General features: G+C 48.8%; 1 protein-coding gene across 1 annotated transcript in view; it reads left to right on the top strand.

The window, feature by feature from the left end:
• Positions 1 to 3,542: 3,542 nt before the first annotated feature.
• Positions 3,543 to 10,607, top strand: part of ZNF398 (zinc finger protein 398) — a 37,499-nt gene continuing 30,434 nt past the window's right edge. Inside the window, exon 1 of the mRNA XM_039472979.2 lies at positions 3,543 to 3,886. Within this exon, the coding sequence (XP_039328913.1) occupies positions 3,863 to 3,886 (24 nt within the window). The 5' untranslated portion in view covers positions 3,543 to 3,862. The remainder of the gene's footprint in view (positions 3,887 to 10,607) is intronic.

Here is a 10,607-nt window from a genome sequence, read left to right as displayed (position 1 = left end):
AAACAAATAGTGCACAAAAAGCTCCAGTCAGTGAAATTGCTTAATGAAATGCCAGTACCATCCAAATAATTTTTAAGGCCAAGAATTAAATAGGAAGAAAGTCTTGTCTTAATAAGTTCCTATTTGAGGAAGGAATATTTAATAATTTGGTGGTAATATTACCATATTAAGGCAGAGGAAGCCTTGCTTCTCCATGGAGCTCAGTCAAAAGTGTCCTATTTAGTAATACAAATATCCCTGTTAAATGGCCATAGGAGCATCTAACAGAAATCTTTGTTCTTGCCTTATAACATCAAACTTGAAAAATTTACTATCTTTTTTTTTTTTTTTAGAGATGGGATGTCAGTCTGTCACCCAGGCTGGAGTGCAGTGGTGTGATTATGGCTCACTGCAGCTGCAACCTCCCTGGCTCAAGTGATCTTCCTACCTCAGCCTCCAGAATAATTGGGTCGACAGGCGCGCACTACCACTCCAGGCTAATTTTTGTATTTTTTGTAGAGATAGGGTCCCACCACATTGCCCTGACTGGTCTTGAATTCTTGGGCTCCAACAATATGCCCACCTTGGCTTCCCACTGTGCTTGGCTACTACTTTTTTTTTTTTTTTTTTTTTTTTTTTTTTTTTTTTTTTGAGATGGAGTTTCGCTCTTGTTACCCAGGCTGGAGTGCAATGGCGCGATCTCGGCTCACCGCAACCTCCGCCTCCTGGGTTCAGGCAATTCTCCTGTCTCAGCCTCCTGAGTAGCTGGGATTACAGGCACGCGCCACCATGCCCAGCTAATTTTTTGTATCTTTAGTAGAGACGGGGTTTCACCATGTTGACCAGGATGGTCTCGATCTATCGACCTCGTGATCCACCCGCCTCGGCCTCCCAAAGTGCTGGGATTACAGGCTTGAGCCACCGCGCCCGGCGGCTACTACATTTTAAATAATAAAATTACACAACAGAATTTTCTTTCCAAGAAAATTCAGATTATTATTAATTTTTTGTAACCTGGTCATATTGCGATTCAGAGAATGGCAATTTTAATTATTTATTGTTGGAAACGGGTTTATAACGTAGGGAAAAATCCTCACTGAGACAGTGGATCACTCAGCAAGGCTAGTTTACTTCCTGCAGGAAGGGGGCAACACTCCGGCAATCTTGCCCTGAGCAAGCGCACACCTGAACAGAGGAGGCAGGGACTTTTATAACTTTCATAACCTGACGCAATCGCCCTACTGCTGGGTCCAGTTTCCATTGGCCAGAATGGGACCTCACATTCTATACTTGACCCAATTGGCTAAAAACTTGGAAATTTTCTAAAGAGGTGAAGGCAGAGGAGAACAAAGAAAAAGAGGAAGTAACTTGAGGAATGCTTAGAGAAGCCATAACATTTCCAAATAAGGAAGGAGAATAAGCTGTGACCTAAGACTTGCCTGGGCTTGTTCGACATGTCAGGGCAAATATATAGATTAAAGTGTAAGAACTAAGAACACGGGATGCACTTACTTCTTTATTATGACTAACAGCTACTTTAAGATTATTAGCAAAAGCTTTAAGGTAAATTAACCTTTGAAGAAACTGTTATTTATTTGTAATGAACTAGGAGGAAAGTTTTGAAGAGGAACCTTTTATTTATTCTTATTGTTTACAATTATTAAACATTCACCATCTGACCAAATGTATATTCAGGTAAATCCCAAATTATGGACTACATCTGGTAGCTACAGGCTAAAAGTAACTTAGTCTGCTCAAGAGCAGTTGCCCCAACAGGATGCTTCTCATACTTTTGTGATTTACAGATAGTTATACTGTTACCGGCATTGACTTGATTTATGTGTTGAAATACAGGTTTGGCAGGGTTTGATTCATACATACTTGAAATGAAGACTCGCTGGAAAACCAGGGTCATGTGTTTATCCTATCACAACACACAAGAAACCGTCCTACAGGGTTGACAAAAATTGCTTGCAGGTTCTGGACAGAAATATAGTTACAATTAAGCATTAATCAGGCTGCACTTCAGCCCACTTCCTCGTTGCTAACAGTCACAAGACACTAGATACTGACATTTGCATCTCCATTGTTCCTAAGGATAGGATTTCAGACATCAGGGCCATCAGACTAAGAACTGATTTGCATCCCTGTTCCTGTAGACAGGATCTCTGACATTAGAATCATAAGGCTTCTGTTTAAGGATCACTTAAGATGTTTCTCAGACTACGAATTCCAATGAAACAGTTGATTTCAACCAGTTTGAAGACCCCCCACAGAGGAATGGGATGAGCATGAGAATGCAGTTTCTTCATCTCCCAGTACCATGGCTGCACCCAGCACTCTCCCACCAATCAATCATCTCCATTACCCTTACAAACCCTAGCCCCAAATTCCTAGGGAAGATGGAAGTGAGGTTCCTTCCTGTCTCCTCCTTAGGTGACCCTATGATTAGACCTCTTTCTCTGTTGCAACCTGGTGTCGCAGCATATAGACTTGCTTGCATTGGGTAAGGAACCTATTGCAGTTACACACACTGTTGACCTGAAACACAACCTCCCTAGATAACACTTTGTTGTCACAGGTCCTTTAGCGCATGCGCAGCAAACGGTAACCTCAAGCTCGATCTCTGCTGCTCTCAGGAATTCCACTTCCTCCAGCTTGGGCAACATAGTGAGACGCTGTCTCTACAGAAAACAATAAAAATAAAAATAAATAAAACATTAGCTGGGCTTGGTGGCCGCGCCTGTAGTTCCAGCTCGGGAAGGCTGAGGGGAAGGATCCTTTGAGCCCAGAAGTTTAAGGCAGCAGCAAGCTTTGTTCTTGTCACTGCACTGCAGCCTGGACGACAAAGGGAGACTCTGTCTTTAAATAAATAAGGCTGGGCGCGGTAATCCCAGCACTTTGGGAGGCCGAGGCGTGTGGATCATTTGAGGTCAGGAGTTGCAGATCAGCCTGGTCAGCATGGTGATACCCCGTCTCCACTAAAAATACTACTACTACTACTACTACTACTACTACTACTAATAATAATAATAATAACAACATTATCTGGCTAGTGGTACACGCCTGTAATCCCAGCTACTTGGAAGGCTAAGGCAGGAGAATCGCTTGAACCCGGGAGGCAGTTGCAGTCAGCCGAGGTCGCGCCACTGCACTCCAGCCTGGGCAACCAAGTGAGACTCCGTCTCTAACTAAATAAATAAAAATTAAGAACCCCATTTCCAGACCGGGCCTGAGAGAGTCAATAATCCGAGATGTGCGCACATTTCCACTTTTCTAAATACGCTTGCCCTTCGGCAAAGCTGTTCCCTGCAGGCTGTCCCTGCCTCTCGAGGCTCCGTGAAGAAACCCACTCTCCAGAATGAGCCCGGCTTTGCCTCAGCGTCCTAAACTGTGGTCTGCTGAACCTTCTCGTGGGAATGTGAGAAAGCAGAACACACGTGGGCCCCGAATAACAACTCATCCCCCTCCGAAGCCCAGGAGCCGGGGAGGGAGGGCGGAGGCGACGCGGGCTGCGCTGGCCGCGGGGGCCGGCAGGGGGCGCGCTGGCCGCGGCGGGCGGGTGGCGCGAGCCTGCGGCGCGTCTAGGCCCGCGCGGTTCCCGGTGCACTCGCTGCCCACAAAGCGCCAGCTGGGGGGCCGCTGCGGGCGAAGCGCTGCAGAGCTTGTTTCGCGACCCCAGCTTGACTCGCCGCCTGCCGCCCGGTGCCTCTGCCGCGTCCCTGCGCTCCCGAGCCCCGACGGCCGCGTGAGTCCCGTCCGTGCGGGGAAGGCAGGGCCGGGTCGGCGCCGCCTGTGGAGAGGACCCAGCGGCGGGGCCTGCGTGGGGCCGCGCGCGGCGGCGGCGGCGACTCCCGAGGCTCGGATCAGACAGCGCAGGGCCATGGCTGAGGCGGCCCCGGCTCCGGTAAGGGCGGCCGCGCGCCAGCGTTGCGAGCTCCCAAGGGTCTCCGCGACCCAGACCCGGAGAGAGTAAGGCGGGCGGGCGGGGAGCGGCCGGGCACAGGCGCCGTCCTCGGGTCTCCCCGGCCACGTCGTCTGTCGCCCGGGGCTTGGCGGCTGCAGCCTCGGGCGAGAGGACTTGGCGGGTGGGTGTGAAGCCGCCCACCCGGGGACACCGGGCCGGGGGCGAGGGTCTGAGGGGACTCGCAGGCGGCTGTGAGGCCCGGGGCCCCGCGGTTGGGGTGAAGCCGAGGGGGTGCCCACTGCGTGTCAGCCCCACGCCTGCCCGCCACACGCTGGCAGCGGGATCGGGCTTGGGAGCCGTCAGCCATTCTCGCGGCCGCAGGGGCGGTCGTCACCAGCGACCCGAGCGGTGGCGCGGGCGGCAATCAGTGTGCGGAGGCGCCCCCTCGCCGCGCCGTGTGACGCCCGGGCTCCCGGACCCGGACACGGGACACGCGGGAGGCCCTCCGGAAATGTCTGCCGAATGAATGGCTGGTGCGGACCCCGAGGCCGGAGTAGCCTCGCGTGCGTGGCGGTTCATTCGCTGGTGTTTGCCGAGGCCTGAGGGGGGCCGGCAGCGGCCTGTTGCCAGGGCGACGAGGCCACTGGGCCGCGCCTGCACGCGGCCGGGAGAATGAGCAGGGAACGGTCAGGCGGCGGGGAAAGCACTCATCGCATTTGCCACCCAAGAGGCCTTCGGTCACCTCTAGCAAAGCCATTGTACTGGATCAGGAGCCACGCTGGCTCACGCGGGGTGACTGGGAAGAGGAGGAAGCGCAGCAATGGGTGCGGGGGCGGGGGGGGGGGGTGGATAGAGCAGAGGGGAGCGCCACCTCCACTCTTGGATCGGTTTTTCTTTTTTTCCAGCGTGTGTTTGTGTGTGTGTGTGTGTGTGTGTGTGTGTGTGTGTGTGTGTGTGTAGGTGGTATGGTAGATGATCCTGTGTCTGTGTGTGTGTGTGTGTGTGTGTGTGTGTGTAGGTGGTATGGTAGATGATCCTGTGTCTGTGTGTGTGTGTGTGTGTGTGTGTGTGTGTAGGTGGTATGGTAGATGATCCTGTGTCTGTGTGTGTGTGTGTGTGTGTGTGTGTGTGTGTAGGTGGTATGGTAGATGATCCTGTGTCTCTGTGTGTGTGTGTGTGTGTGTGTGTGTGTAGGTGGTATGGTAGATGATCCTGTGTCTCTGTGTGTGTGTGTGTGTGTGTGTAGGTGGTATGGTAGATGATCCTGTGTCTCTGTGTGTGTGTGTGTGTGTGTGTGTGTGTAGGTGGTATGGTAGATGATCCTGTGTCTCTGTGTGTGTGTGTGTGTGTAGGTGGTATGGTAGATGATCCTGTGTCTCTGTGTGTGTGTGTGTGTGTGTGTGTGTAGGTGGTATGGTAGATGATCCTGTGTGTGTGTGTGTGTGTGTGTGTGTGTGTAGGTGGTATGGTAGATGATCCTGTGTCTGTGTGTGTGTGTGTGTGTGTGTAGGTGGTATGGTAGATGATCCTGTGTCTCTGTGTGTGTGTGTGTGTGTAGGTGGTATGGTAGATGATCCTGTGTGTGTGTGTGTGTGTGTGTGTGTGTGTGTGTGTAGGTGGTATGGTAGATGATCCTGTGTCTGTGTGTGTGTGTGTGTGTGTAGGTGGTATGGTAGATGATCCTGTGTCTCTGTGTGTGTGTGTGTGTGTGTGTGTAGGTGGTATGGTAGATGATCCTGTGTCTCTGACTGTGTGTGTGTGTGTGTGTGTGTGTGTGTGTGTGTGTGTAGGTGGTATGGTAGATGATCCTATGTCTCTGACTGTGTGTGTGTGTGTGTGTGTGTGTGTGTGTGTGTGTGTGTAGGTGGTATGGTAGATGATCCTGTGTCTCTGCTAGCTCTGGTCAATAAAAATATAAGGGAAGCTGCATACGAAACTCCAACTCAAGCTTGTTCAACCCACAGCTCCCAGGCCGCATGTGGACCAAGACTGCTTTGAATGCTGCTTACAAATTCATAAACTTTCTTCAAACATTATGAGATTTATGCATGGACGGTTGTCTTTTCGTTGGTTTTCTTTTTAAAGCTCATCAGCTATCCTTACTGTATTTTATGTATGGCCCAAGACAGTTCTTCCAGTGTGGCCCAGGGAAGCCAAAAGATTGGATACCCCTGCTTAAATTCTCTAGGAGTCACGTTTAAAAAGTTAAAAGCCGGGGCGTGGTGTCTCATGCCTGTAATCCCAGCACTTTGAGAGGCCGAGGCGGGGCGGATCACCTGAGGTTGGGAGTTCAAGACCAGCCTGACCAACATGGAGAAACCCCATCTCTACTAAAAATACAGCCAGGCGTGGTGGAACCTGCCTGTAATCCCAGCTACCCAGGAGGCTGAGGCAGGAGAATCGCTTCATTCAATTGCTTGAATCCTCTGGGAGGCAGAGGTTGCCGTAAGCCAAGATTGTGCCATTGCACTCCAGCCTGGGCAACAAGAGCAAAACTCTGTCTCAAAAAAGAAAAAGAAAAAAAAAAAAGTAAAAGCCAGGCACTGTGTTGTGCATGCCTGTAGTCACAGCTAGGATGGGGTCTGAGGCAGAAGAATGTCTTGAGCCCAGGAGTTCCAGGCAGTCCACATTATGTCTCTAAAAAAAACCAAAAAACAAAAAACAAACACTTTTGAAAAGTTAAAAAAATAGAAATAGGTCACTGGGCATGTTGGCTCACACCTGTAATCGCAGCACTTTGGAGGCCGAGGTGGGTGGATCATGAGGTCAGGGGTTCAAGACCAGCCTGGCCAAGGTGGTGAAACCCTGTCTCTACTAAAAATACAAAAAATAGCTGGGCGTGGTGGTGGACACCTGTAATCCCAGCTACTTGGGAGGCTAAGGCAGAGAGTTGCTTGAACCTGGGAGGCAGAGGTTGCAGTGAGCCAGGATGGTGCCACTGCACTCTAGCCTGGGTGACGGAGTGAGACTGTGTCCCAAAAAATAAATAAATACATAAAATAGGTGAAATTAATTTTAATGATATCTTTATTTAACTCAATATACGCACAACATTATTTTACCATGTAATCGATTTAAAACATTAATGGCCGGGCGTGGTGGTGGCTCAGGCCTGTTATTCCAAGCACGTCAGGAGGTTGCTGTGGGAAGATGGCTTTACCCCAGGACTTGAAGACTAGCCTGGGCAACCTAGGGAGACTCCATCTCTACAAAAAGACAATTTTTTTGTTTTTTTGAAACAGAGTCTCGCTCTGTCGCCCAGGCTGGAGTGCAGTGGTGTGGTCTCGCTTACTGCAACCTCTGCCTCCCGTGTCAAGCCGTTCTCCTGCCTCAGCCTCCCAAGTAGCTGGAATTACAGGCACCCACCACCATGCTCAGCTAATTTTTGTATTTTTAGTAGAGATGGTGTTTCACTATGTTGGCCAGGCTGGTCTCGAACTCCTGACCTTGTGATCTACCCACCTGGGCCTCTGAAAGTGCTGGGATTACAGGCGTGAGCCACTGTGCCCGGCCAAAAAAATTTTTTTTTTTTTTTTTTTGAGATGGAGTCTTGCTCTGTCACCCACTGGCGTGATCTCAGCTCACTGCAACCTCCGCCTCCCAGGTTCAAGCAATTCTCCTGCCTCAGCCCCCTGAGTAGCTGGGACTACAGGTGCATGCTACCACACTCAGATAATTTTTGTATTTTTGGTAGAGACGGGATTTCACCATGTTGGCTAGGATGGTCTGGGTTTCTTGACTTTGTGATCTGTCTGCCTCAGCCTCCCAAAGTGCTGGGATTACAGGTGTGAGCCATTGTGCCCAGCCAAAAAAATCTTTTTTTAATTAGCCAGGCGTGGTGGTACTACCTGTACTACCAGCTAGCTGCTCAAGAGGGTGAGGTGGGAGGTGCTTGAGCCAGGGGGGTGAAGGTTGCAGTGAGCTGTGATCCTGCCACTGCCCTCCAACCTGGGCAACAAAGTGAAACCTTGTCTCAAGCAAACACACACACACAAATAAATAAATAAATAAATAAAAATTTTTTTCATCCTAAGTCTTCAAAATCTCATGTATTTTATACTCATAGCACATCTCAGTTGAACTAATCACATTTCAGGTGCTCTGTGGCCACATGTAGGTAGTGGCCACGGTATTGAACAATGCCAATCTACCTCATGGAGAAAAATCAGGAAACAGATAGATACTTAAAAAAGAAAGGAATACCGGGCTTTGTGGCTCATGCCTGTAATTTCAGCACTTTGGGAGGCAAAGGGGGCCAGACTGCCTGAGCTCAGGGGTTCGACACCAACCTGGGCAACACGGTGAAACCCCATCTCACTAAAAAGACAAAAAATTAGCTGGCGTGGCATTGAGTGCCTGTAGTCCCAGCTACTACTTAGGAGGCTGAGGCAGGAGAATTGCTTGAACCTGGGAGGCGGAGGTTGCGGTGAATGGAGATCATGCCACTGTACTCCCAGCCTGGGTGACAGAGTGAGACTTCTGTTCAAAAAAAAACAACAACCTACCCAAAAAGGTGGAAGGGGTTGGCATAAGTAAAGCAAATATGGAGAGTTAAGATTTAAATAGGATGAAACTTTCTTAGGAAGTAAAGAAGAAAGCTTAGGTTAAGTTACTGATAAGTTTGAAGGGGGAAGGAATATGAAGAGAAAGTTGAATGAATTTAGGTCTGATTAATTGTCTTCTCAAAGTCAGAGGCTATGTCATCTTCTGAGAGTGGGGGCTGTGGCAGACAAGTCTTACTACTCAGTCTCAGCATCACCTGGGAGTTTGTTAAAAATACAGACGTGAACCACTGTAGAATCTCAGGCTGTGAACCGTGGCTTATGCCTGGAGCACTTTGGGAGGCTGAGGCAGGCAGATCACTTGAGTTCAGGAGTTTGAGACCAGCCTGGGCAACATGGTGAAACCCTGCCTCTACCAAAAATATAAAAATTAGCGGGGCATGGTGGTGTGTTCCTGTGGTCCCAGTTACTCAGGAGACTGAGGTGAGAGGATCGTTTGAGTCCATGAGATGGAGGTTACAGTGAGCTGAGATTGCACTGCTGCACTCCAGCCTGGGTGACAGTGAGACCCCATCTCAGTAAAACAAAAACAAAACCCAGCAGAATCTCAGTTTTCCTCACAGACCTACTGAATCAACATCTGTAGTTTGATAAGATCTCCAGGTGATTCTTAGGCATGTTAATTTGAAGACAACTGTACTAAAAGCTGAAGGACTGTGCTGAGACTTTGCAGTAGCCACTTTATGGAATGGGACAAGCAGCATGGAGGGCACAAGTCAGTGTTGAGGTTCCCACTAAGCTTAGAAACCATTAGTGTGTGGTGACAGCAGTTTACCTGTTGATTTCTTCTAGTCACACTTACTAGTCTGCTTACTGGAATGGAGAAAGAATGATTGGACTGATTCAAGGCCAGAGATTAGCTGAGCAGATGAGACAGAAAGACATTCGAGAAGGGGGGTTGAAAGTGATTGAAGTGATCAACTGGTGAAAAAAAACAAAGCCAGGAACAGGCAGATAAACCAGGAATGGAATGGTCAAAGGACTAGCTGAAAGGAGAATAAAGTAGTGGGTAAGCTGGAAAGATGGGAGGTTGTGGTCAGAGAGTAGCTTATCAAGTTCATAGAGTTAGAAGGCTTTGTGTAGGTCATCCTAGTCCAACCTCCTATTTGTTGTAGGAATTTCTTCCCTTTATACTACCTTTGTTTCAAAATAAATTATTTTAGAGCAGACCTTTATTTTCTCGGAAAAGATCAGGAGTTCTAGGTTATAGTGAGCTATGATTATGCCACTGCATTCCAGCCTGGGTGACCCTGTCTCTAAAAATTTAAAAAAAAAAAAAATTAAGCTATAGAAGACAGCCCTGAGGTAGCTGGTTTACATGCAAGCCTATTTATTTATTCATTTGTTCAACAAAAATTTCCATTTTTTTTTTTTTTTTTTTTTTTTTTGAGATGGAGTCTCGTTCTGTTGCCTTGGCTGCAGTGCAGTGGCACAACCTTGGCTCACTGTAACTTCCGCCTCCTGGGTTCAAATGATAAGTGGGTAATATTTAAACTGTCCATCTTAGACTCTAAAATCATGTATAAAATAATGTGATTTCTCTTAAAGATTTCTTTTTTTTGTTTGCTCTTGTTGCCCAGGCTGGAGTACAATGGCTAGATCTTGGCTCACTGCAACCACCACCTCCCAGGTTCAAGTGATTCTCCTGCCTCAGCCTCCTGAGTAACAGGGATTACAGGCATATGCCACCACCCACTCCGGCTAATTTTGTATTTTTAGTAGAGATAGGGTTTCTCCATGTTGGTCAGGCTGGTCTTGAACTCCCAAGCTCAAGTGATCCGCCCACCTTGGCCTTCCAAAGTGCTGAGATTACAGGCATAAGCAACTGCACCCGACTTATTTATTTATTTTTTTGAGACAGAGTCTCCCTCTGTTGCCCAGGCTGCAGTGCAGTGATGCAGTCTTGGCTCACTGCAGCCTACACTTCCCAGGTTGAAGTGATTCTCCTGCCTCAGCTTCCCAAGTAGCTGGGATTACAGATGTGCACCACCATGCCCAGCTGATTTTTGTTGTTGTTGTTGTTGTTGTTTTGAGACGGAGTTTCGCTCTTGTTACCCAGGCTGGAGTGCAATGGCGCGATCTCGGCTCACTGCAACCTCTGCCTCCTGGGTTCAAGCAATTCTCCTGCCTCAGCCTCCTAAGTAGCTGGGATTACAGGC

This window comes from Saimiri boliviensis, chromosome 10 (assembly GCF_048565385.1).
Source record: "Saimiri boliviensis isolate mSaiBol1 chromosome 10, mSaiBol1.pri, whole genome shotgun sequence".
NCBI lineage: Eukaryota > Metazoa > Chordata > Mammalia > Primates > Cebidae > Saimiri > Saimiri boliviensis.
The sequence above is the reverse complement of the archived record's forward strand: the minus strand, read 5'-3'. Positions and strand labels throughout refer to the sequence as shown.